General features: G+C 43.2%; 1 protein-coding gene across 1 annotated transcript in view; it reads right to left on the reverse strand.

The window, feature by feature from the left end:
• Window positions 1-3,224: 3,224 nt before the first annotated feature.
• The window catches only part of LOC117432019 (mucin-2-like), a 32,046-nt gene continuing 8,245 nt past the window's right edge, over window positions 3,225-27,025 (reverse strand). The window contains exons 14-50 of the mRNA XM_059001789.1: window positions 26,819-26,907; window positions 26,594-26,720; window positions 26,226-26,481; window positions 25,841-25,910; window positions 25,661-25,789; window positions 25,211-25,362; window positions 24,801-24,939; window positions 23,761-23,871; window positions 23,375-23,554; window positions 22,716-22,955; window positions 22,254-22,410; window positions 21,617-21,745; window positions 20,753-20,894; window positions 20,554-20,594; window positions 18,444-19,633; window positions 16,124-16,205; window positions 15,074-15,904; window positions 14,660-14,854; window positions 12,868-14,437; window positions 12,627-12,654; window positions 11,598-11,772; window positions 11,034-11,284; window positions 10,752-10,935; window positions 9,323-9,539; window positions 8,790-8,968; window positions 8,330-8,399; window positions 7,917-8,029; window positions 7,459-7,490; window positions 7,087-7,264; window positions 6,560-6,664; window positions 6,190-6,230; window positions 5,601-5,723; window positions 5,393-5,491; window positions 4,871-4,999; window positions 4,348-4,387; window positions 3,857-3,980; window positions 3,225-3,742 (exon numbers count right to left, since the gene is read on the reverse strand). Of these exons, the coding sequence (XP_058857772.1) occupies window positions 3,514-3,742; window positions 3,857-3,980; window positions 4,348-4,387; window positions 4,871-4,999; window positions 5,393-5,491; window positions 5,601-5,723; window positions 6,190-6,230; window positions 6,560-6,664; window positions 7,087-7,264; window positions 7,459-7,490; window positions 7,917-8,029; window positions 8,330-8,399; window positions 8,790-8,968; window positions 9,323-9,539; window positions 10,752-10,935; window positions 11,034-11,284; window positions 11,598-11,772; window positions 12,627-12,654; window positions 12,868-14,437; window positions 14,660-14,854; window positions 15,074-15,904; window positions 16,124-16,205; window positions 18,444-19,633; window positions 20,554-20,594; window positions 20,753-20,894; window positions 21,617-21,745; window positions 22,254-22,410; window positions 22,716-22,955; window positions 23,375-23,554; window positions 23,761-23,871; window positions 24,801-24,939; window positions 25,211-25,362; window positions 25,661-25,789; window positions 25,841-25,910; window positions 26,226-26,481; window positions 26,594-26,720; window positions 26,819-26,907 (8,147 nt within the window). The 3' untranslated portion in view covers window positions 3,225-3,513. The remainder of the gene's footprint in view (window positions 3,743-3,856; window positions 3,981-4,347; window positions 4,388-4,870; window positions 5,000-5,392; window positions 5,492-5,600; window positions 5,724-6,189; window positions 6,231-6,559; window positions 6,665-7,086; window positions 7,265-7,458; window positions 7,491-7,916; window positions 8,030-8,329; window positions 8,400-8,789; window positions 8,969-9,322; window positions 9,540-10,751; window positions 10,936-11,033; window positions 11,285-11,597; window positions 11,773-12,626; window positions 12,655-12,867; window positions 14,438-14,659; window positions 14,855-15,073; window positions 15,905-16,123; window positions 16,206-18,443; window positions 19,634-20,553; window positions 20,595-20,752; window positions 20,895-21,616; window positions 21,746-22,253; window positions 22,411-22,715; window positions 22,956-23,374; window positions 23,555-23,760; window positions 23,872-24,800; window positions 24,940-25,210; window positions 25,363-25,660; window positions 25,790-25,840; window positions 25,911-26,225; window positions 26,482-26,593; window positions 26,721-26,818; window positions 26,908-27,025) is intronic.

Genomic DNA, 27,025 nt, shown 5'->3' on the forward strand with positions numbered 1-27,025 from the left:
TATATATATATATATATATATATATATATATATATATATATATATATATGTAACAAATTAATGGACTTGCCCGTCACATGCGATTTCCAACTCCATCACCAGTTTTCTGATATAAAGTCAATCTGTTCAATGTTACAATGTTTATCCGTCACAGCCCTGTACTTCTTCTGTTGAAAATACAGCCGACAAAACCAACTACAGTACAGCTAAATGGAAGCCTTCTTATTTTAAAACACAGTCCTTTCACCTCAGTATTTTTGACATTGTAACTTTTTTGTGTTCCCTGAAAAACAGACAAGGGTTGGAACGGGCCAAAATGAAATAAACGGATATGCGTCGCACTCTTTTAACCATCACTGAAGTCAAAATTTTATCGGGTTGGATATGTGAGTGCTAACTGTAATAAGAAATTGTATCTTATGCGCCAGAGGAAAATTCTAATACAGTATTTACTCGAATTTAAGGCACACTTTAGTGGCCAAAACAAAAAGTTCAAATTTGGGGGGAGCGACTTGGATTCGAGGTTTTTAGTTAGGGTACCAATTTACATTTGCGCATGTCAATTATTCTGGTGCGCTTGAACAAGACCAACTGTACACAGTGATGCCCCCTACAGATATCACTCTCGGTACAGTACCGGTATATTAAAATGGCTGCACAGCGAACTTCATTTTTTGATGCAGCTTTTAAAAGAAAAGTAATTTTGTTTGTTGAAGAAAAGAGAAACTGCGGCATGTGAGATGTGTCAGAAGATGGAGACACAATCAAAAGGCTGTGTAATGCTATAATATTACCAGTATAGTACAGAAATGATCAACAAAGGTCTGGCTTCAAAATGAACAATCATTTATTTATCTATCTTTCTTTCTCTATCTGGAGGAGCACAAGAAACAGGAACACGGAGGTATGTACTGCTTAATGGCAGATTCTCCATGGCTCTCTGATTCTCTAACTTACTCACTGTTATTATGGTCTGTGCCCGGTTTAACTACGGGAACCCACTAGTGCAAACTCCAAAGTACCTAACTCAAACTTAAATGAACTACGCATTTCTGTCTTGCACTGATTTTGCTTGCGAACGTGACAGAGTCACGTTGGCCAAATTAAACAAACGAGGCATGGCAAGGACGGCAGAACAGTCGAGACTTTGGGGGGGGGGGGGGGGGAGGGTTCTGGGAAGAGGTGATGTTTGTTTGACCTTTCATCTGGTCCATTTCATTGCTAAACTGCTGCACCCAGAGAGTCAATATAAATGGTGGGAAGATCAACAAATGCAGGCAAAACAATCAATGACTAAATCAAATAACATTAGTATGTAGGCAAATAAATTTGGGTTTTATCCTACATTCTTTCTTTTTATTGTTTATTGATGTATTTAATTATTTAATAAACAATAAGTCGTTTTTTAAGCTTGTCCAAACACTCCAGAGCATTTCTAAGTGGCTACTTTAAACTTTAACAAGAATAAAAAGACACTGTTTATAAATCTAGTAGCATACTGTATTGTGGTTGTATAGTGGAATCTTAGGCTTCAGAGAACTTCACTAAGTTTTTTGCGTTTCTGATACAATGGTACAATGGATGTGATCTGGAATGTTGTGGAAATAAGGCTGTCAGTTGGCTGTGACTAACAGATAAGAACATAAGAAAGTTTACAAACGAGAGGAGGCCATTCAGCCCACCTTGCTCGTTTGGTTGTTAGTAGCTTATTGAGCCCAGAATCTCATCAAGCAGCTTCTTGAAGGATCCCAGGGTGTCAGCTTCAACAACATTACTGGGGAGTTGGTTCCAGACCCTCACAATTCTCTGTGTAAAAAATTGCCTCCTATTTTCTGTTCTGAATGCCCCTTTATCTAATCTCCATTTGTGACCTCTAGTCCTTGTTTCTTTTTTTTTCAGGTCAAAAAAGTCCCCTGGGTCGACATTGTCTATATCTTTTAGAATTTTGAATGCTTGAATTAGATCACCGCGTAGTCTTCTTTTGTTCAAGACTGAATAGATTCAATATGCATGTATGTGTGTGTGTGTGTGTGTGTGTGTGTGTGTGTGTGTGTGTGTGTGTGTGTAAGGGGTAGTGGGTTACTGATTGTTGTAATGCCTTGTTTATAACTCATGTAACTCCCTTTGTAACTTTTTGAAAATGCGAACTAATACAGTGGGACAAGAGCTTACTGAATCAATCCCTGTGCATGCTGAATATACTACAGGAAAGCTGGTGTACTGAAGTCGTGATGTGCAGCTGTATGAACTGTGAGACACTGGGGTGTTTCCAGTGGTTTGATCAAATATCCACACAAACATCCATATTTATCAAGCAAATAGGGTTTAATCTGTTACAGAATGCATGGCTAACATGCATTGCTTGACCTTTCATCTGGTCCATTTCATTGCTAAACTGCTGCACCCAGAAAGTCAATATAAATGGTGGGAAGATCAACAAGTGCAGGCAAAACGATCAATGACATAAGTATGTAGGCAAATAATTTGGGTTTCTATCCTACATTCTTTCTTTTTATTATTTATTAATGTATTTATTTATTTTTTGTACTTTGTTTTTCCACAATTGTCAGTTTCTGCTTGAGAGAGACGCTTATAAAAGTTCACCACAATAAATGTGCACAGTGAATTTGCAGAAAATGGAAAAAACAAACAGCTTCACAAACAGTCTTTATGAATTATATACATATATGTGTGGATCCACAGGGCAAACCCAATGCACAGGGTACCTTGTTACCAATCTTAAGCACATGCAATGCTAAGATAAGGCAGGTACCTTGAGGTCTCGCCAGGACTGAAAGGGTTAAACACCTTGCAGATAGCAATACTTTTTCAGAAGCAGTGAGTGTAAAACTACACTATCTAGCACACATACAGTACACCCCACACACACACATGCACACACCGCATCTCAATATCTCCTGGGTCTGTTACAGTCTTGTGTAAGACTGAAGTCTACAGGGAAAACAATTCCACCAGCCTTTTCCAGGAACGGTACAGACCTCCCCAGTCCGGGTCTTACCTGGAATCCTCAAACCCCTTTTCTATTTACTTAATACAAAAAAAACAAAGATTTTTGGCACGGCATGATTTCTTGTAAACACTGAAACAGTGCCTGGAAATAAATAAGGTTCATGCTGATTGTGAAACACCTGAACCCAGTCCTGTGATAACGATACAGTTTGTATTCTAAAGTAAACACACACGACAAGGGAGATATTCTGCCATTGGATTTTATTGGGGTTGGAAGCAAAGCTGCATTGATTTTAGGATTTTAAGCAAAAAAAAAAAGGTTAAAATAAAAAAAAGGTCAGTTGGACATTCCTAATATTAACAATAGAACAATAAATAGGAACTATTTCTTTTTGCAAAGCAGGAAAAAAAAATACATAACGCTCATAATTTTGTGCAAGGCTGTGTTTTTCTAAATCTATCTAGATTATGCTGCTGCGTAGGTTTCGAGAGAGGGAGGGTGGTCTGTCTTTCCAGGTCATGCTTGTGGAGCTCTGTTTTCACTCATGGTCTCTGCACTGATCGACGGCTTTTCTTATTTGGAAGAGCCTCTGTCTGCACGCTGCGTAAAGGCTCACAGGAGGTGGTGACGCAGTCACACTGGTCAGTCTGGATGTAGGTGTAAGGCAGGCTCTTTCCACCGGGGCAGGACAGCACAATGCTCACGTTGTGAGTCTTCGCCTCCTGGCAGCAGCTGCACTTGTGCTCCATGTAGGCAGCCTCAGAGGAATATCTAGCAGGTCAAGGACACAGATTAGTATTGTTATTTATCTAGAGCATCCTTTCCTTGAATTGCTTAAGATTCTCTGCCCTTCAGCTAGCATTAGTAACGAGGCACTGTACTCACTTGGAGAAGGTCCCGCAGGTGCCCGCGCAATGCATTATCGCGATCTTCTCAGTGGACTGGCAGCCCCGATAGGTGATGTAGCTATTGACTGTCGTCAGCTTGCAGTCCTTCTGTTTCTCAATACCTGCAAAGAGAATATTTTAACGAACCTTCATTAATGACCCTTGCAGAGGCTGGGGTGTGTTTTACATTCATGATACAACATTAATTGTTAGTCTGACTGCTGCATGTTTTTATTGAAGGTTAACTATTGAGTGGCAAACAAAACAACTGGATCAGAGCTATGAATGGAAACTCTGACTTCATGTGAATGTGTATTGAGCATAATGAAAAGGGTTAACAGAGCCTTCCTTCACCCCTTTAGGATCACGTTCTCACACCTTTGTAATCTGAAGGTATAAGGATGCTATGGAACTGACAGCAGCTTTGAATTCATACAGTATGTCTCCCGTCGTTACTTCCTTTTGCATGTACGGTAAAGAGATACTCACATGTCTTACAGCAGCCGTCTAGAGTGGTTTCGATGGTTCCCTGAAGTAAGAAAAAACGATGATGTAATTGTGAGAATGGCTTACAAAATATAAAGTAAGGGTAGCGACACCTATCAGAATTGATAGATCACACCTATCAGAATATATATAGAGAGTTAGTAAGCATGGCAAAAAAAAAAAAAACACACATAATGTATAGATAGATAGATAGATAGATAGATAGATAGATAGATAGATAGATAGATAGATAGATAGATAGATAGATAGATAGATAGATAGATAGATAGACAGATAGATAGATAGATAGATAGATAGATAGATAGATAGATAGATAGATAGATAGATAGATATACTGATTATGAGGTGTTCAGTGTAGCTGGGTTCAAGTATTCTCTACAGCATACAATGATATTTTTAGTTATACAAGGGCTCAGACATGCAGGGTATCTAACCAGACTGTTCATGTTCATGTTCCAGAGGGTACAGTACCCGCTGTAATTCATTCAGCTCGCTGTGTACTCACGGGCTGGCAGTTGGTCTCGTGGAACGGAGGGCACGCGATGTTGGCGAGAGTTGAAATGAAGCTGTCTTTGATCTTCATGCATCCGTGCAGAGCACACTTGTTGTCAGGGGGAGACCACGTCTGTCCAGGCTGCAGGAAGATGGAAGGGAGACGACAGCATTAATGGCAGGGAGGGCCCTCTTGTTTTAGCGGTTACCTGTTCACTGTGGGGACACAGCGCCTTCTGTTTCCCCAGGGTCACATTTATCAGAAGTGCAGTTTTCATCAGAGCTGCAAAGCTAGTAACAGGCAGCTCAGTTTAAGAGCCACGGTATGCCTTGGCTGTTTGTTAACCTTTTTTTGTAACATTAATATTTAGAATTGCTTCAGTGTAAAAGCCTTGATAAAAATCAAAGTTGATTGGCAGGCAGGCAGGCTGTGTGGAAGTTGGCGTTATAGCTGTGGACACAGCGTATATAACCCTGTATATGTATATGTATATGTATATGTATATACACTGTAACCCAGCATGGAAATACAAACCTCCAGTAAATGAGTGGCTCCATCTTGAATGTGAACAACACACTGGTTCTGGATGCATTTGCCACAGCATTCAGTCTGAGACTCAACATTCTTAAAACCCTGCCATTCAAAAAAAAAAAAAAAAACTCAGTAAATAATTAAATAAAACACGCTACGTTGATAAGATCAAGAAATAAATAAATCAATCAGATCTTGAGAAGCGTCTTACTGGCTCGCAGGTGTAGTTGCATGGTATGGTGATGCAGGAAATGACGTTGAGTTTGGTTTTAAGGTCAACTTTTTCAGTGCAGGTGCAGACCTGGCACTCATTGACTGGGACTTTTCCACCAGGCTGGAGAGAAGCAGAACAGGTATATCAGTCAGGTGTATGAATGACTAGTGCTGCACAAACCGCTTATTCCATTATTCTCCTCAGAAGCCAGGTGCTGACAATCAGGTGAGAGGCAGCGATGTCGATCCGACTCGTTTACCATTCAAAGTGAAACGAGTGAAGAAACAGCTGCTTGGATTTCTGTGCATAGACGTGGTTTGCACAGCTCTGTAATGACTAGTAACAAGGAATCACACGTACAGTTCATTTAAAGGACAGGAGTAAAGCAGTAGTACATGATAGACCTTACCATTTTTACAATTAAAACAATTGCATTGAATTCCCTTCACAGGTTTTTCTACATTTAAATCCTCCCCACTGCATCACAGCTCTTAAATGCGGAAAAACCATTGCTTTAACCACTAGATTGATCCTGTCTACTCTGTGATATATGAAGCAAGGTGAAACAGAAGGAGGTCTTTCTTACCATATATTCCACGTAGTTGTGCACACAGACACCCTTTGGTACTAGAAACGAAAACAAACAGTTTGATACAGTTTGAAAAAGGTATTAATCAAGGAGAGCAATTCGTACTCTCAGTGCATTGCTAAATACATAAAAACATACCAGGCAAATGTGAATTCTGACGTGGTAACTTTCGACTATTACTGCAACATACTATTCTGCAGTATATTATATTATATTATAATTATATTATATAATATTATATTATATACCGGTATATAATGGAAACCAGCAAATCTAATAAACCAACAACCATTCAAAATTAAGCTCATTGGTTTAAATGATCTTTTCAATCATTTTTATAATCAAATATATAAAGCAAAGGACTTACCACAGGTATAGGTTGGGCAGCATTCTCCACTCTTAACTGTCATTAAGGGTTTGAATCCCAGTTCACAAGTGGGGTCATTTGATGAGCACAAGCTAATGTTGCATCCTAACATACAGACAAACAAAAAGGAAAGGGAAAGGTGAAGGAAAGACACATTCCATTATCCCAGGCCGGAGTGGGTGTCTTATTCTAACAGGGTTCAATCGCTAATCTTCGAGCATTTTATCCATTAACACATATTTTAAAACATAACGAAATAAAATCATTTTTCCACTTATTCATTTCCAGCACTCATTTCCCTGCAGGTTAAAGACTGATCAAAAACACCTTTACTGGTTTGCACGGCCAAATAAATACTATCATAAAATACTAATAAAAATAAATAACATACAAACAACGTCAGATCCTTGACTCTTAAACAGATGCGCAAGTTTTTTAGTTTCGACTTGACTCGTCCTGACGCATGGCACACACGCGGTGCTTGGTAATTCAAACCTGCAGAGAGAGCTAGCTCTCAGCACACTTACTGCAGATGAGCTGGTGGCAGCAGGGATCCTCCAGGCTGGTCTCGTTCACCATGATGAAGCCCAGCCCAGTACAGGTCAGATCTGTGTTTGCTGGACATTCCCGTGGGGAGCACTGGACCCCGTACGTGTCACGGCTGCACACACAATCCTGGCAGTTATGCTCGAATTTCTCATCAAACTGAGGGAAAGACAGTCTGTGTGAGGAGCAAGTAACAAAAGGCTGTCCGCTGATGTTGCACATACCTGTGCAGGAAGCCAGCTTCAAAGGTGTACATGGTCTGCATAAAAACAATGTCTTAAACCGGTCTTATATCACTCTACAGAACAATCACTGCAATCATTGTGTCAAAAACTCTACTTGCTTCTGCTTACCTCACGAGGCACACCATGAGGGTCCAGACACCCTGTGAAAAAAGAAATGTAAAAATGAATGTCGGCAGTATTAAGATTTTTTTTTTTTTTTTAAATAAGTGTTTGCAACAAAATATTTATCAATTTTACCCCCCCCCCCCCCCCCCCAAAAAAAGAAATGCTAGTTTCAAGACTCGTACATGCAACTAAGGTAAAGTTTTGCAATATTTCCTTTTTGGTTCTGAGAAAGAATTGGTTTGACCAGAGTGGTCGTCATTATTTAATATTAAAACATGATCATCAGTCTGCATGCCATGGTAGATATTCAATAAACAGGACATGCACGCCATGGTAGATGTCTGAATGTCATCGCCTCAGTACACTAAGAGGCCTGCATTGATGAGCTGAAAGCTGGTGGAATGTAGATCTGTCGCTGTTCAGATGATAGACCTCAATGCCAGCTGCAGTACAGTACATACCACATTTCTTCACACAAACTTCAGAGTTAGGGCTGAAGAGCATGGAGCCTTCAGGGCAGAAGCAGCCCTCACTTATCATTGGAGTGCCTTCCTTTTCAACTGAACCAAAAGAGCTGAAAAAAGAAAGGGTGGGGCAGCCATTGGAAACAGACCAGTGCACAAGGACCAGCCAAACATGTATACTGGTTTTGAGGTGATGATAGTCTTCCCTCATTAGATCAATGGGAATGCAATGGTTCTGCACGGTGCAATGGCAGACTATGGGCAGCCTTACGTAGAATATTACCGCAAGGGCGACATGTTCATATATTCCACACCAATATGTAATGAAGCAAGTTGATATCTTGTACTGACAACACAATACAATACAACTCAAATTTGACATATTTTGCTAAAGGGGAATGCTAACTAACCTAAGTGCGCAAGAGGGCTGTTCAGCAGGCCCACAGGGTTTGTAAACCATGTTAGGAGAACAGTTGGAGGCTAAAAGAGAAAGAAAAAAAAAACAGGTCAATATGTTAGGCTATTAGAATACGTGAAACTTGCAAACAGCCAAAAAACAGGACCATTTTATATATATATATATATTTTATATACACACACACACGTGTATTACTAAACATGAACTTTAAGCACATCGTAGCTGCTTGGTACTTACACAAAACGATATGATCTGCAAAATAATTTGGTTAAATACATGCTAATGCATGGACTGCCACCCTCACAATTCCAGTACATAGCTGTGTGCTAATTGCATGTAGTCAATGTTAATGAATGGTATGGACAGTGTGACTACGTATCCTATAAATGCACTGACAGGTCCTATTTATCATGATATCAATGTATGACATTAATGTAACATTCTGTACTTACGGCATTTCCCGTGGGTCAAGCTTCTCCAGTCTATGCAGATGTCTGCTGAGGCACACATGGAGGCGTATGTCTGTAAACTAGAGCATTCAATGGACGAATTCTGCACGTGGCATCCGTCAAACACACAGGCCTGGAAGAAATTATCTACTGGGATGTGTCTGTGACACTCTGCAAACACACTGTCAATTCAAAGAACAGAACAGGTTATCTATCCAGCGAATGAACCACTTGTAGGACACAGAAGCATCACATCAGCAATACAATAAGCAAAACACCTTTGGGCAGGGTCCTTAAGTTGTTACAAGGCTTTTTCTCATGCAGCTGGTTTTAATACTAATAGGCAATAGGGATTTGAGAAGTTTGTTGTGCAGAAAAGCTTTCAGTGAAAGCCTTGGTAAAGCACAGGCAAGCATGGAAAGACGTGTTCAGCAGGAGGTACCTTGGTGAAGCACAATACATGTACATTATGGTGCACTACGGGAAAACATGGGCTGCAAATTCCTTTTGAAGAAGCTGAGTGTGAGGTACTGCACCTGCTCTTGAGGAGGCTGCACAGCGAGTCTGGGACACAGGGTGTGATGGCAGGAACAGTGGGACTGGGTGGACGGTTGGTGGGCACCAATGATGGAGACACACAGTCCACCTTGTTGGGGTCTTTCACAGGCCAGTAGTCAGCCATCACTGCACAGTCATTAATAAGCTGCCCTCCGGGAAGCATGCAGTCATCAGCCTGGTTGTTAGTGCAAGTTCCTGAACAGTGGCAAAATAAATGCACACATCTTTAAAAACTATGGAGCCACTGTCTCGATGTGCGGTCAAAAGCACAGTGAAGCATAGTAAAGCATGGGTAAGCATTGTAAAACAGGGAGAGGTACAGCATGGTGAAGCAAGCCATGGTAAACTATGCTAAATGCATATTATAACCATGGTAAAAGCTTGGGTAAAGGGAGTAGGCCCTGTTACACATTGCTCTTCTGGACTGACTGGGGTGATTTTATTTATTTATTTCTTATTAAATGAAAATTATAACATCCTAAAAACCATACAAGATGTTATCAGTATTGTAAAATTATATATATATATATATTGTAACAAAGTGCATGGCATTGTCATCGAAGGAAGATATATAGGGCTGCGTATAAGGCACAGCCTGTATCCTGTGTAAGAAATTGTGGAAGGAAAATGTAGTCCTGATGGTCTAAGCCGACCAGCCGAACTACATTTCCCAGAATACCTGGACTAGAATGGACCAGTCTGCAATTACCCAGGGTTGAGTAATTGGTTTCACCTGTATTAAAAGGTTGATATTTAAGCAGGGCTAAAAACCCTGTTCAGGTCTCTCTCGTTGGGTGCTAGACAGAAGCTGAGGTGTGAAAGGTCCTCCTGGAAATGTCTATAAAGGTAACCATTATATATATTGAATCCATACAAGAGTTTTTTTGTTGTTGTTTTTGAAGAAGCCGGTAAGCAGCTTAGCTGCCTGGTTGTTAGATAGTGAACCATCACGGTTTGGTTAGTAACTCAAAGACGGAGCTAGGCTTTTGTTTTGTTTGTTTGCTGTTTTGTTAAAGTTTTGTGAATAAAGATACAGGCACCAACTTGTTTAAACAACAAATACTACGATTGACATCTTCTTTTACACTAGAGGACGGGGCTAAAAGTCCTGAATAAGACTGACACTCTGTCCAACAGCGCCAGAGTTGTCACTATATATATATATATATATATATATATATATATATATATATTTTCTTTTAATTTGCAGGGGGAAAAATGACTAAACAAAGCTTGAAGATGTCATTATATACGTCTATAGCTGCAAGTAAACGCAGGTATATTTGAGTCACAGACCGACGACGCAATGGCAGGACATTTTAAAGCAGGTCTACTTTGTGACATTTCTTAAATCATATGAAATACATTCGCCAAAGCCTTTCTGGAACACAAAACACTCTGTCTTACCACATTGTCCCTGGGTGTTGTTTCCGAATATGTGGTAGGGCAGATCGATGGTGAAGGCGATGCCACTGAAACTGATTACTGCTTTTATTTCAGGTATCTCCACAAAAATGTACATCTTGGAGCTGTATATCTTCATCCCGTATTTGGCAAATGGCAGAGAAACTACATGTTTATTAACCAGCACCTGAAGAAAGGGCAGAAAGGCGCATGATAATCAATATATTACACTCCAGCATTTAAAAAAAGAAAGGTATTTAAGCAGGAAGACTCCTGATTCCATACCTGTAACTTCACACGGCCTCCAGTTTCAGTGTTCCTGAGCTCGACAAACAGAGTGTCGAAGGTGACGATGATGGAGCGAGGGCAGGACACCTGGTCTCGGATGTCACAGTGGACGTTGTCAATATAAACCCCAAAGTTATCAAATTTGGGGGTGATCTCCTCCACCAGCACGTAGCTGCAGTTCCCTTGATAACTGTAGTACACTCCGTCAAAGGTTGTGTAGTGGGGGTCTCCCCAGCCATTGCAATGACCTGAAAATAGAAACCATGGGAATTCCTGCTACTACTCTGGACTCACGGGCAGGGCAGGACAGCACAGGGCAGCAGATGACCGCTCAATTGCAATATTCACTTTTCATCTGAAAATGACTGTCCCTTCTGCTCTTAATTATACTGTACATTCAAGATTTGATCAGGTTTCATTTTACGGTACACTATTGATCTGTAATGTGTTAGTAAACTATCAAACATCTTTAAAAAGTTCCTCTAAAAGAAAAGTGCCACCCGTGTTTGAATGTACTTTCATTACTGGGAGCCCTTTGGTATGAAGATGCAGAATACTTACAATCACACTCATAATATGGACAGCACAACTTTTCATCATACTTCAAAACCGGTTCTCTTCCATTGGTACAGTTGATCTTCACTAGAGGAGGGCATTCGTATGGGACGATGACGACTGTATTATTTTCAAGGCATTTCGCCATGGTGCAGTTACAGAGCCAAAACGTTTCATTTAGCTAGATTGAAAGAACAAAAAAAAGAATGGGAGGGGTGAGAAAGGGATTGAAAACATTGTGCAATCTAATGCTGCAGCCTTTTTACTGGTATCTTTTATTGATACAATATATCTATTTCAAAATGCAATGCTCTCTTTCTGTTACACATTTACAGGATATCCCGAGAGTATTATTTTTTATTTCTTAGCAGACGCCCTTATCCAGAACAACTTACAATTGTTACAAGATATCACATTATTCTTACATACAATTCCCCATTTATACAGTTGGGTTTTTACTGGAGCAATCTAGATAAAGTACCATGCTCAAGGGTACAACAGCAGTGTCCCCCACCTGGGATTGAACCCACGACCCTCTGGTCAAGAGTCCAGAGCCCTAACCACTACTCCACAGTTAGCTGTCTTACTTACATCATAGTACAACAGAGAAGCTACTAGGAATTGAACACTTTTACCCAATTTTAGAAACGTACTTGAAGTCAGAACTGTCCTGATACAAACAGTTTTTTTTATCAATTATTCACGTTGTTATGTACCTACAGTCTGCTCCTTTTGGTACACAGCAGTATTCCTTTATATATATATATATATATATATATATATATATATATATATATATATATATATATATATATATATATATATGCTGTTGTGTGATTCTATAGTCTGATTTACACATTATTCATTGTGTATGTTTTATATAGACTTGCACCTGCCTTCAGATCATCAACAGTGACTGTTGAGGATGTGGCCTGCAGAAGTTTAAGATTTAATAATATGGAAAAGCTGTCTCACACAGAAGATATATTATCAGATTTGAGATTAAAATGTCAGAAACAAATATCCAGTACTTACGTATCGTGGGGGGTCTAAATCTGGACAGTCTGGTACTTGGTGTGTTGGTGTTGGCCCTGTTGTTGTGGTTGGTGTCGGTGTTGGCCCTGTTGTTGTGATTGGTGTTGGTGTTGGCCCGGTAGTTGTGGTTGTAGTTGTGGTTGTTGGTGTTGTTGTTGACTCTGTAATTGTGGTTGTTGGTGTTGTTGTTGACTCTGGTGTTGGTGTTGGCCCGGTAGTTGTGGTTGGTGTTGGTGTTGGCCCGGTAGTTGTAGTTGTGGTTGTTGGTGTTGTTGTTGACTCTGTAGTTGTGGTTGTTGGTGTTGTTGTTGACTCTGTAGTTGTGGTTGTTGGTGTTGTTGTTGACTCTGGTGTTGGTGTTGGTCCAGTAGTTGTGTTTGGTGTTGGTGTTGGCCCGGTAGTTGTGGTTGGTGTTGGTGTTGGCCCAGTAGTTGTGGTTGGTGTTGGTGTTGGCCCGGTAGTTGTGGTTGTAGTTGTGGTTGTTGTTGACTCTGGTGTTGGTGTTGGTCCAGTAGTTGTGGTTGGTGTTGGTGTTGGCCCGGTAGTTGTGGTTGGTGTTGGTGTTGGCCCGGTAGTTGTGGTTGGTGTTGGTGTTGGCCCGGTAGTTGTAGTTGTGGTTGTTGGTGTTGTTGTTGACTCTGTAGTTGTGGTTGTTGGTGTTGTTGTTGACTCTGTAGTTGTGGTTGTTGGTGTTGTTGTTGACTCTGGTGTTGGTGTTGGTCCAGTAGTTGTGGTTGGTGTTGGTGTTGGCCCGGTAGTTGTGGTTGGTGTTGGTGTTGGCCCAGTAGTTGTGGTTGGTGTTGGTGTTGGCCCGGTAGTTGTGGTTGTAGTTGTGGTTGTTGTTGACTCTGGTGTTGGTGTTGGTCCAGTAGTTGTGGTTGGTGTTGGTGTTGGCCCGGTAGTTGTGGTTGGTGTTGGTGTTGGCCCGGTAGTTGTGGTTGGTGTTGGTGTTGGCCCGGTAGTTGTGGTTGTAGTTGTGGTTGTTGTTGACTCTGGTGGTGGTGTTGGCCCAGTAGTTGTGGCTGGTGTTGGCCCGGTAGTTGTGGTTGGTGTTGGTGTTGGCCCGGTAGTTGTAGTTGTGGTTGTTGGTGTTGTTGTTGACTCTGAAGTTGTGGTTGTTGGTGTTGTTGTTGGCCCTGTAGTTGTGGTTGGTGTTGGTGTTGGCCCGGTAGTTTTAGTTGTGGTTGTTGGTGTTGTTGTTGACTCTGGTGTTGGTGTTGGCCCGGTAGTTGTGGTTGGTGTTGGTGTTGGCCCAGTAGTTGTGGTTGGTGTTGGCCCGGTAGTTGTGGTTGGTGTTGGTGTTGGTCCGGTAGTTGTGGTTGGTGTTGGTGTTGGCCCGGTAGTTGTGGTTGTAGTTATGGTTGTTGGTGTTGTTGTTGACTCTGTAGTTATGGTTATTGGTGTTGGCCCGGTAGTTGTGGTTGGTGTTGGTGTTGGCCCAGTAGTTGTGGTTGGTGTTGGTGTTGGCCCGGTAGTTGTGGTTGTAGTTGTGGTTGTTGTTGACTCTGGTGTTGGTGTTGGCCCGGTAGTTGTGGTTGGTGTTGGTGTTGGCCCAGTAGTTGTGGTTGGTGTTGGCCCGGTAGTTGTGGTTGGTGTTGGTGTTGGTCCGGTAGTTGTGGTTGGTGTTGGTGTTGGCCCGGTAGTTGTGGTTGTAGTTATGGTTGTTGGTGTTGTTGTTGACTCTGTAGTTATGGTTATTGGTGTTGGCCCGGTAGTTGTGGTTGGTGTTGGTGTTGGTCCGGTAGTTGTGGTTGGTGTTGGAGTTGGCCCGGTAGTTGTGGTTGTAGTTGTGGTTGTTGGTGTTGTTGTTGACTCTGTAGTTGTTGTTGTTGACTCTGGTGATGGTGTTGGCCCGGTAGTTGTGGTTGTTGGTGTTGTGCTACTTTCCTCCAGAGGCCCAGTTATAAGACTTGTTGGGGTTGGCGTTAATGCTATTACTGTAAATGGAGTTGTAGATTCTGTAGTTGTGGTTGTTGGTGTTGGTGTTGACTCTGGTGTTGGTGTTGGTCCGGTAGTTGTGGTTGGTGTTGGTGTTGGCCCAGTAGTTGTGGTTGTAGTTGTGGTTGTTGGTGTTGTTGACTCTGTAGTTGTGGTTGTTGGTGTTGTTGTTAACTCTGTAGTTGTGGTTGTTGTTGACTCTGGTGTTGGTGTTGGCCCGGTAGTTGTGGTTGGTGTTGGTGTTGGCCCAGTAGTTGTGGTTGTAGTTGTGGTTGTTGGTGTTGTTGTTGACTCTGGTGTTGGTGTTGGTCCGGTAGTTGTGGTTGGTGTTGGTGTTGGCCCGGTGGTTGCGGTTGTAGTTGTGGTTGTTAGTGTTGTTGTTAACTCTGTAGTTGTGGTTGTTGACTCTGGTGTAGGTGTTGGCCCAGTAGTTGTGGTTGGTGTTGGTGTTGGCCCGGTAGTTGTGGTTGGTGTTGGTGTTGGTCCGGTAGTTGTGGTTGGTGTTGGAGTTGGCCCGGTAGTTGTGGTTGTAGTTGTGGTTGTTGGTGTTGTTGTTGACTCTGTAGTTGTGGTTGTTATTGACTCTGGTGTTGGTGTTGGCCCAGTAGTTGTGGTTGGTGTTGGTCCGGTAGTTGTGGTTGGTGTTGGTGTTGGCCCGGTAGTTGTGGTTGTAGTTGTGGTTGTTGGTGTTGTTGTTGACTCTGTAGTTCTGGTTGTTGTTGACTCTGTAGTTATGGTTGTTGGTGTTGTTGTTGACTCTGGTGGTGGTGTTGGCCCGGTAGTTGTGGTTGGTGTTGGTCCGGTAGTTGTGGTTGGTGTTGGTGTTGGCCCGGTAGTTGTAGTTGTGGTTGTTGGTGTTGTTGTTGACTCTGGTGTTGGTGTTGGTCCGGTAGTTGTGGTTGGTGTTGGTGTTGGCCCAGTAGTTGTGGTTGTTGGTGTTGTTGTTGACTCTGGTGTTGGTGTTGGTCCGGTAGTTGTGGTTGGTGTTGGTGTTGGCCCTGTAGTTGTGGTTGTAGTTGTGGTTGTTGGTGTTGTTGTTGACTCTGGTGTTGGTGTTGGTCCAGTAGTTGTGGTTGGTGTTGGTGTTGGCCCAGTAGTTGTGGTTGTAGTTGTGGTTGTTGGTGTTGTTGTTGACTCTGGTGTTGGTGTTGGTCCGGTAGTTGTGGTTGGTGTTGGTGTTGGCCCGGTGGTTGCGGTTGTAGTTGTGGTTGTTAGTGTTGTTGTTAACTCTGTAGTTGTGGTTGTTGACTCTGGTGTTGGTGTTGGCCCGGTAGTTGTGGTTGGTGTTGGTGTTGGCCCAGTAGTTGTGGTTGTAGTTGTGGTTGTTGGTGTTGTTGTTGACTCTGGTGTTGGTGTTGGTCCGGTAGTTGTGGTTGGTGTTGGTGTTGGCCCGGTGGTTGCGGTTGTAGTTGTGGTTGTTAGTGTTGTTGTTAACTCTGTAGTTGTGGTTGTTGACTCTGGTGTAGGTGTTGGCCCAGTAGTTGTGGTTGGTGTTGGTGTTGGCCCGGTAGTTGTGGTTGGTGTTGGTGTTGGTCCGGTAGTTGTGGTTGGTGTTGGAGTTGGCCCGGTAGTTGTGGTTGTAGTTGTGGTTGTTGGTGTTGTTGTTGACTCTGTAGTTGTGGTTGTTATTGACTCTGGTGTTGGTGTTGGCCCGGTAGTTGTGGTTGGTGTTGGTCCGGTAGTTGTGGTTGGTGTTGGTGTTGGCCCGGTAGTTGTAGTTGTGGTTGTTGGTGTTGTTGTTGACTCTGTAGTTCTGGTTGTTGTTGACTCTGTAGTTATGGTTGTTGGTGTTGTTGTTGACTCTGGTGGTGGTGTTGGCCCGGTAGTTGTGGTTGGTGTTGGTCCGGTAGTTGTGGTTGGTGTTGGTGTTGGCCCGGTAGTTGTAGTTGTGGTTGTTGGTGTTGTTGTTGACTCTGTAGTTGTGGTTGTTGGTGTTGTTGTTGACTCTGTAGTTGTGGTTGTTGGTGTTGTTGTTGACTCTGGTGGTGGTGTTGACCCGGTAGTTGTGGTTGGTGTTGGTGTTGGTGTTGGTCTGGTAGTTGTAGTTGTGGTTGTTGTTGACTCTGGTGTTGGTGTTGGCCCGGTAGTTGTGGTTGGTGTTGGTGTTGGCCCGGTAGTTGTGGTTGTAGTTGTGGTTGTTGGTGTTGTTGTTGACTCTGTAGTTGTGGTTGTTGGTGTTGTTGTTGACTCTGGTGGTGGTGTTGACCCGGTAGTTGTGGTTGGTCTTGGTGTTGGCCCGGTAGTTGTAGTTGTGGTTGTTGGTGTTGTTGTTGACTCTGTAGTTGTGGTTGTTGGTGTTGTTGTTGATTCTGTAATTGTGGTTGTTGGTGTTGTTGTTGACTCTGGTGTTGGTGTTGGCCTGGTAGTTGTGGTTGGTGTTGGTGTTGGCCCGGTAGTTGTGGTTGTAGTTGTGGTTGTTGGTGTTGTTGTTGACTCTGTAGTTGTGGTTGTTGGTGTTGTTGTTGACTCTGGTGGTGGTGTTGACCCGGTAGTTGTGGTTGGTGTTGGTGTTGACCCGATAGTTGTAGTTGTGGTTGTTGGTGTTGTTGTTGATGTTGGTGGTGTTGTTGACTCTGTAGTTGTGGTTGTTGGTGGTGTTGATTCTGTAGTTGTGGTCGTTGTTGACTCTGGTGGTGGTGTTGACCCGGTAGTTGTGGTTGGTGTTGGTGTTGACCCGGTAGTTGTAGTTGTGGTTGTTGGTGTTGGCCCGGTAGTTGTGGTTGTTGGTGGTGTTGTTGTAGGAGTTGATGGTGTTTCACAATATGTAATGCAGCACACTCGAATCTCATAGTTGTAGCATTTTGGTGGGAAACCTTGTTGGTCCTTGTTTTTGCATTCTAAACCAAATGAAACATCACAAGTAGCCGTCTGGCCCATTTCCTCTGGGGTTGATTGGTAACTGACAGATCTGCACTCAATATCATGAATAGTATCATTACCACATAGTTCAAATCCATGTTCTTTTATTTTGTTATAAGTTTCAAAATCGCCATCATTTGGTCCAGGCCCTGGATAGCTAACATCAAACCACGGAGTCCATTTGCATTCTTCATCACAAGGTGTTGTTGTTGGCCCTGTAGTTGTGGTTGGTGTTGGTGTTGGCCTGGTAGTTGTGGTTGGTGTTGGCCCGGTAGTTGTGGTTGGTGTTGGTGTTGGCCTGGTAGTTGTGGTTGGTGTTGGCCCGGTAGTTGTGGTTGGTGTTGGCCTGGTAGTTGTGGTTGGTGTTGGCCCGGTAGTTGTGGTTGGTGTTGGTGTTGGCCTGGTAGTTGTGGTTGGTGTTGGCCCGGTAGTTGTGGTTGGTGTTGGTGTTGGCCTGGTAGTTGTAGTTGTGGTTGTTGTTGACTCTGGTGTTGGTGTTGGCCCGGTAGTTGTGGTTGGTGTTGGTGTTGGCCCGGTAGTTGTAGTTGTGGTTGTTGGTGTTGTTGTTGACTCTGGTGGTGGTGTTGGCCCGGTAGTTGTGGTTGGTGTTGGTGTTGGCCCGGTAGTTGTGGTTGGTGTTGGCCCGGTAGTTGTGGTTGTAGTTGTGGTTGTTGGTGTTGTTGTTGACTCTGTAGTTGTGGTTGTTGGCCCTGTAGTTGTGGTTGTAGATGTGGTGGTTGATTCTTCAGTGCCAGAGACATGACAAAAAAAGAAGAGAGCCCAGCAAGTGTTAAATTGGAAACAAGAAACCAAAATATTATAAGTGAAGAAAAGCTGGGTGCCATGCAAGACTTTTCTACTTTTAATATTAATCTTAAAAACAAAAAAACAATTATGCTAATAATGGAAAAATATATATTGTAACAGTCATTTTCAGTAACAAGCCTTCATGTATAAAGATTTTGGACAAACAATAACAACATAACAATGCCAAGGCAGCATGGGCAGCGAGGAGTGAACCATGGGCAGCGAGGAGGGCAGCATGGGCAGCGAGGAGGACAGCGAGGAGGACAGCATGGGCAGCGAGGAGGGCAACGAGGAGGTCAATATGGGCAGCAAGGAGGGCAGCATGGGCAGCGAGGAGGACAGCGAGGAGGACAGCATGGGCAGCGAGGAGGGCAGCATGGGCAGCGAGGAGGGCAGCGAGGAGGACAGCATGGGCAGCGAGGAGGGCAGCAAGGAGGGCAGCAAGGAGGGCAGCGAGGAGGGCAACGAGGAGGTCAATATAGGCAGCAAGGAGGGCAGCATGGGCAGCGAGGGGGGCAGCAAGGAGGGCAGCATGGGCAGCGAGGAGGGCAGCGAGGAGGGCAGCGAGGAGGGCAGCAGGGACAGCGAGGGCAGTGAGGAGGGCAGCATGGGCAGCGAGGAGGACAGCGAGGTGGGCAGTGAGGAGGGCAGCATGGGCAGCGAGGAGGGCAGCATGGGCAGCAAGGAGGACAGCGAGGTGGGCAGTGAGGAGGGCAGCATGGGCAGCGAGGAGGGCAGTGAGGAGGGCAGCATGGGCAGCGAGGGGGCAGCGAGGAGGGCAATATGGGCAGCAAGGAGGGCAGCATGGGCAGCGAGGGGGGCAGCGAGGAGGGCAATATGGGCAGCAAGGAGGGCAGCATGGGCAGCGAGGGGGGCAGCGAGGAGGGCAGCATGGGCAGCGAGGAGGGCAGCATGGGCAGTGAGGAGGGCAGCATGGGCAGCGAGGAGGACAGCGAGGAGGGCAGCATGGGCAGCGAGGGGGGCAGCGAGGAGGGCAGCATGGGCAGCGAGGAGGGCAGCATGGGCAGTGAGGAGGGCAGCATGGGCAGTGAGGAGGACAGCGAGGAGGGCAGCATGGGCAGCGAGGAGGGCAGCATGGGCAGCGAGGAGGGCAGCGAGGAGGGCAGCATGGGCAGCATGGGCAGTGAGGAGGGCAGTGAGGAGGGCAGCATGGGCAGTGAGGAGGGCAGCATGGGCAGCGAGGAGGGCAGCATGGGCAGTGAGGAGGACAGCGAGGAGGGCAGCATGGGCAGCATGGGCAGTGAGGAGGGCAGCGAGGAGGGCAGCATGGGCAGTGAGGAGGGCAGCATGGGCAGCGAGGAGGACAGCGAGGAGGGCAGCATGGGCAGCAAGGAGGACAGCGAGGTGGGCAGTGAGGAGGGCAGCATGGGCAGCAAGTAGGGCTGCAAGGAGGGCACTGACTATTCCTCAGTGAGTCATTTCAGAGGAGCTGAGGTGGAAATTCTGAAGTGAAGGCTGATTTTCAGAATTATCAATTGTGAGACTGTTGTTTGTTAAACACCAGGAGATTGCGATGCCTTGGACACAGATAGCTTCCTCTGTTAGCCCACTGTAACTGAAAACTGACTGTTTTAAAGATGTCACTTACATAAAAACCCATCACACTCGGGACAGCTCATTTGTTAGGTTTAGCAGAATATTATAAGTTGTGATACATGAGGCAACTTGCATGTAACTCTTTCTGGCAACCCTTGAGGTAACTTGTTGTAAATAATGAATTTTGGTTGGAATGTGTCACAACAAAGGTTTGACTGCAAGCTGTCTCTTGTTGTACACCCTTTAGGTTTCTTTAGGCACTCAATTCAGCTGGGAACCTTTTCCATTTAAAATGCTAGGTTGAAAATGGAGTAACTGTGGTGAGTTTCTTTATTTTGAGACAGGTCTGTTGGACCACCAAGTTCCCCTAAATTGTAACTGATTAAATAACCCCAGCACTCCAAACACATATTTCATACACAAATAAAGATCTCTGTGCTTTACCTGTAGTTGAAGGAGTGGAACAATCTGAAAAACAAACACAGATGGGTAATTCTTGTGAGTCCACTTCATGAATTTGGTTATAACATTACACATATCATTTAAATATAAGAATGTAGAGCTGAGTTTTCTCTTCTTTCTTTCTTTCTTTCTTTCTTTCTTTCTTTCTTTCTTTCTTTACAAAAGGTCATATTTCACAAAAATGTACAAAATGTTTGTCGTAGAACTTATACGTTTCCTTCAACACTGTTCTGTGTTTATCCCTTTTACAATCCAAGCTAGTGCCCTCTTGAGTTTTACCTTTAAATCTATTAAAATAACTTACCGATTTCATTACATTCCAATTCTCCTGATGGCAAACAAACACTGAAATACAAAAAAAAAAAATAGAAATATTCATCTGGACTGGTGCTAGTCCTGAAGCACATGGCTCTTTAATTACATTTACCAGAGAGGCTTCATCACAAAAGGATAACTGTGCACACTCGTTCATTCATTCAGGGGCTCCTGTTGTGTTTCCTCACCAATTCTTGCAGTTATCTTCTGTAGGAACAGTCTCCCCTGGTTCATAGTGGGTGCCATTGATGTAACATTCACACTTTTCTACACAGATTTTTTTGTGTTCATCGTATATTGGTGCTTCCGGGGGGCATTTTGGGAAGCAACCTACAAAAATCACAAAAAAGGCAATATAAGAAAGTTATATAGCAGCAGCCATAAGCGATGAATTGTTTTTCTAATGCCAGTCCCTTTCATGCAAACAAAGTACCAGGCTGTACTTTACAGACATTATGTAACGTAAGGATTCTTACATTTCTGGTCCCTCTACACACATTTTTTTTGCAAAATGCAATTGAATACTTATATGTATTATTATTAGTTATCCCCAGTGCTGCAGAAAATAATGCTGAACGGTTAAACTAATACACTGTTTAAAAAACATTTTAATTGTACAGCACTCCCAAAGCCAGAGTGTTGTTTCTCCACACTTGTACATAAAAATGTTTCTGGTAGAGCATTATGCTGTATGGTAAATTTACTATTTAATGTTCACAAGGATTGCAGTCCTGGGTTTTGAAAATATACACGTTCATGTTACTAAACTCCATCAAACAACACAGCCGTGCTGTAGATACCTTGAATTATCGCACTTGTTCGCAATACCTAACGAACGCGCAATCCACGTGCGCTGACAACGTGACCGCAAATGACAATCCTTTATTCCACACGCGTTGTTTGAGTTTTTGTGAATAGCATGTGGGTTGTTAGCTTCTACCATTGTAAAAGCAACAGGTGTGTCAATTGCTTCTAGGCTTCAGTGGAGTAAACCCTTTGAAACTCTCCACCCTCATGTGGCTGTGAGATGCATTGCTATAGCAGGCACTGACCCTCCAGGTTGGGGAGCGTGGTGTTGCAGATTCCTTCTGGGTTCAGACAGGTCTTAAAGCAGGGGCTCCCGCAGGCTTGGTAGTGCCATTCACACTCGTCGGGAGGGTTATAGTAATCACAAAACATTGCTGCAATGCAAGCAAAGAAAAGCCATGTGAGGAGCAGATAACTGACTTTTAATAATGGAAACAGCAGTTCATGGTATGCATTACTTGAGTGGATTTATCTGTTATTACCCTTATGAAATTTTTTTGCCATGGTTATACTCTACATTTACCGTAGTGTACCCCCTTACTTTGCCATGCTTATTAATGTGTCCTACCATACCCCGCTAGTCTTTGCCATGCTTAACCATGCTTTTAATATGCTTTACTACACTTTGCTATGCTTTGTATGGGTATTTGGAGATATGTACAGAAAAAGAGATAGATGGAAAGTCGCAGAGAGAATTATATGAAGAACAAATGTATGTATGTATGTATACTGCAAAACTGCATGCATGAACATATGACATGATAGACAACGAATCAGTCCAATAATGGATTTATAATAATGGATTATTTAATGTCACTGTAAAACAGCCAAATACATGTAGACAAATGTGTGCAGATTATCTGGAGAGGCGCTGGTACTCACGGCAGATATCAGGGGTCCTCCAGTTGACACAAACCCCAGCTGAATTACACGCGGCAGCGTATGAGGCGACGGCAGTGCAGAAACACTGGCAGTCTCCACCAGAGTCACAGGAACAGGAGTCATGGACACAGGCATCGTAGTATGGAGTGAAATCCACCTGCAACAAAATAGAAAATCACTAGCATTCAACAAAAGAGCCCAAAGAGTGTCACTCAGGTGACCAGCCAAATACATGATTTATTTACTTATTTCAAATGTTATTCGCTTTGTGAGCTACAATCAGTTCATTTAAGAAAGATTTCTAGCAGGTGGATGCCAGCGCCGCGGTATACACAATAGCAAACCATACCCCATAATGTTTAGCCCAGGTGTATAACACACAGCACGCCTCAGTGCATGTTATACTCTGATCATTATTGTGCATTGACTTTAAAGAGAAGCATCCAGCCTTAACAGGCATACCTTCTGGTGGCAGTCTTTGAACGTCTTGCCCTTGATGATGCTGCAGTGCAGCTTTGCCCGGTTGTGCCAGTGGTGGTTGATGACGCAGGGGTTGGTATCGTTCAATACGTCGGGACAGGAGCTCTGAATCTTCCAGCTGTTCCCAAACTCCATGGGGTTCGCCACCTGCAGCTGGCCCTGGGTGGTGAAGTCGTTCTTGGCGTTGTCGTCGTAGTTACCGCACAGGCCACACACTTTTCCCTAGGGATGGGGTTACAACAGAGTCAGTGTGATGGGCAGCGTTGCTGTGTGAGGAGCTGCCGTTATGGGTTCTGTCCCTCTGTCATGAGATGAGATGAGGTCAAAAGCTCTATACCCACGAATGCAGATTCTGCACAGTGGTTAAGAAGCTCGCTTGCGGTGTGCAGGGTCGCCGGATCACGCCCAGCCTCCATCCCGTTACATTAGCATCAGAAGTTTTTTAATGTTGGAAGCTGATCATCCACAGGTAAGCCGTCAGTGATTTGACTTGTACTGCTAACTTTTTATTGTGTTTCAAGGGATTTTTTTTTTTTTACGAAGACAAAAACCAAGACCTGTCGTCTTATGGACACATCAGATGAACTTTCAGAAGGCGATTTATGTACAAATAAAAGGCAAACGATTTTTCATGGACTCACCTTGTACTGCGGGCTTAGAATGATATAGACTGTTGTTTTCTGGTCCCATAACACGTCAAGCCCGTTGCTGGCCTCAATGGCGATGTACAGACCAATGGTACGGACCGTAAACGTCACCTTTTTTCCTACACCCAGATCCTTTACTTCATACTTTCCATCAGCTAGCGTCAGTTCAGTTCTCTGCAAAAGGGATCAAAAAAATGTCAACATTATTTGCACCATGGAAAGTTTTTTATGTATACTATTTAGTATAGCAGACCCACCCCACATTCACACAGAACTGTGAGATTGATTATTTCTTTGCACTGGATTCATTTACTTATTTTCCTTGAAGGATTCTGGCTTTTCCTCTCAACCTGAATTCATGTAAAGCACCAGAAACTTACCCCAATGAAAATTTTGACATATTTTGAACAAGTTGTCCCTTTTTTTGCACAGGGAACATTTTCGGTAATTACTCTGAATGTGCCATTCCCAGAATTATCTCCACAGTAGTCCTACAAATTGAAAAGGAAAACAATAAGGAAACACGCAGATGGATTAGATTTTGACTTAACATGCTGCTAAATAGCCATTATTATTATTATTATTATTATTATTATTATTATTATTATTATTATTATTATTATTATTATTATTATTAATTATTTCTTAGCAGACACCCTTATCCAGAGCAACTTACAATTGTTAAAAAATATCAAAGAACAAAGTATCACATTATAAAATATCACATTACAGAATATCATATTACAGATAAGAGCAGTTATAAAGTACAATAAAATCAGTAGCAGATAAGTCAAATCCCTATAGACATTCCAGTATGCCACAGGTTATGGTGAGCAGGTACATGTTAGAGTGCAAATCAACAGTCATCTTCAAATTCTGCTTTTGGGTTTATAAAGGTCAAAATCAGAAAAGGATCCTCAGCTCCCGGACACTGACAGAGACTCCTCTTCACAATACAATCTGCATTTCTTAAGTCAGAATTCCATTGAGCTCATCTGCTAATCACTGTCATTTTACATTTACGTCTGCATTGAGGATTTACTTATAAGATAACAAGAATATCCACAGAATGTGTTCTAAAGAGAATGCGAGAATGATCACGAGTGTAAAGAGCACAGCAGAATGATAAAGAGAATGCTAGAATGATCACGAGTGTAAAGAGCACAGCAGAATGATAAAGAGAATGCTAGAATGATCACGAGTGTAAAGAGCACAGCAGAATGATAAAGAGAATGCTAGAATGATCACGAGTGTAAAGAGCACAGCAGAATGATAAAGAGAATGCTAGAATGATCGCGAGTGTAAAGAGCACAGCAGAATGATAAAGAGAATGCTAGAATGATCACGAGTGTAAAGAGCACAGCAGAATGATAAAGAGAATGCTAGAATGATCACGAGTGTAAAGGGTGCAATGACGTACCTGGGTTGCAATGTACCCACAGTCCCCTTCGAATTCATACCGCCTCGCATCAAAGGTGATGTAGTGTCCGCTGCCGTAGATGGTGCAGGTTCTGTGGCATTCGTTGCGTGTGCAATGCCAGGTGCCACTCTTACAGGTGCTGGTGTAGAGAAATGGAAAGAAAGAAAGCACAGCACATCTTCAGGGAGAGTGTCCCTGGCAACGCCAGTGTAACTGTATAGCTATGGCCAAGAGGTTTGCATCACCCAATAGAGTAAACACATTTTTCTTCATAAAGTCCAATGAAATTCAATCCTGAAATTCTAGGGGAACTTTTGGCCACAGCTGTATATTCCAGGTGTGTCCTGTATCGAACCCCACAGTAAACGTAATTACATTGTTATTATTTAACAATAGCTGACGTTGCCTACCATAAGTTGCATTTCTCTCGTATTTGCGCGCCCGTGGCATAATGTCTTCCGTCGTGCAGACAAGAGCACTGATGTTCATGAACGCAGTTCCCTCGTCCGTCAGCGATCAAACCATCAGGGCACATACATCCGGATTTACACCCCACTTGGTACTGGTCAAATCAGAAAGAGCACGCTTTACATAGAGACGGCAGAGAGGCAGCACGGTAGCGCAGTTAAAAGGGAGAGATTTGTTAAGCTTTGCTCCTCTGCAAAGTGCAACCAAGGAATTAAACATTGTAATATATATATATATATATATATATATATATATATATATATATATATATATATATATATATATATATATATACAATAAAATCTTGCTTGCCCATGAGAGGGTTATTTATTTCCAGGTGCGACAGCAGTGGCGTGTTGCAGAGCAGTGTATTTTGCAGTTTTGATACTCACACAATCCCGATTGAGATTCTGGCAGGTTTTTTGGCACTCTATTCCTGAAGCTCCAGGTTCGGCGTTGTTGCAGCTGAAGTAGACCATTGAGGAAGGACAATCTAGAACAACAAACAACATATGAATACACTAAACATGCCAATATGAATCACTGCGTGGTCTGTAAGCGGACATCAGCACAGGTGAAGGGTACTTACATTTTGACATCATGTTTTCAGAAATACAGTGGAAATTTCCATTGATGCAGGTGCTGGAGACAAAGAAAGTGCACACGTTTTATAATGAACTACATTAATATCATACAAGAGGCAAGACCAAATGCAAAGCAAGAAAAACTGGATTGCATGTGTTTCATCTGGATTTGAAAGAAAGCAATATCTAATTCACTACACATTCCATCAGTCCTTCATAAAATAGTAGTAACTATTAACTTAGCCAATTAAACGTGCTTAACTTAGCCAATTAAACCTCCATCCAGACCCTAAAGTAGTTCATTATCTCATTGTACCATGAGTTAAACCTGTGAATATATATATATATATATATACAAGACATTTCAAGTTACCATCGTTCATCCTGTATTTTGATAGACTTTCCGGGTTTAATCAGCTCTCCATTGTGAAGGCATGGGCACCTCGCCTTTGGCACACAGGTCCCCTGCTCATCCTGGTACAGACCCTGTGGGCAGGAGCACCCGTCCACGGGCACGAAATCCACAGAGCAGCCCTCCTGTCCTGAACTCAGAGACCGGCAGGTGCGCTGGCAGCCTCGCAGCGCGTAAGAGAAGTTCTGAGACGCTGGGCAGCTGCTTATATGCTTATCTGTTGAGATAGAGATTGGTGGGTTTTAGAGCTTTTTTCCTCATCTCATTGCACTGACGGGGGAACATCACAGTCCCGTTACACTAGCTAGCTGACAGTACAATCCACTCACCACAGACACTGCTTCTCCAGCCTTGCAGCTGAACCCCCTTTGCAACACAGGCTCGGATGTACGAAGAGATGGCGGCACACAAGAAGTCCTCACTCTTCTCACTGTTACAGCTGGAATACTTGCATCTCTGGAACGAATACAGAGAAACCGTGTGAAATGCTGTGCCAGTGCTAGCTGCTACTAATTGCAGAGTTCACAGAGCAGTGCAAGGTCCGTGATCCGTACCCTGTAATATTCCTCGGGGTCCACCACAGTATGGCATTTGGAGAAGTCATCCTTCATCAAGGCAGAACACCAGTGCTCAGCATAGTTTTCTGGAAGCAAAGTAAGATTCCTCAATAACTAATAAACACACAGTCGTAAGATCGCCATAGTCGTTAGCAATGTTCTATTGAGACCTTTTTCAGTATTTGAGTATTTTTTACATCAAAT

Source organism: Acipenser ruthenus, chromosome 27 (assembly GCF_902713425.1).
Source record: "Acipenser ruthenus chromosome 27, fAciRut3.2 maternal haplotype, whole genome shotgun sequence".
Lineage (NCBI taxonomy): Eukaryota > Metazoa > Chordata > Actinopteri > Acipenseriformes > Acipenseridae > Acipenser > Acipenser ruthenus.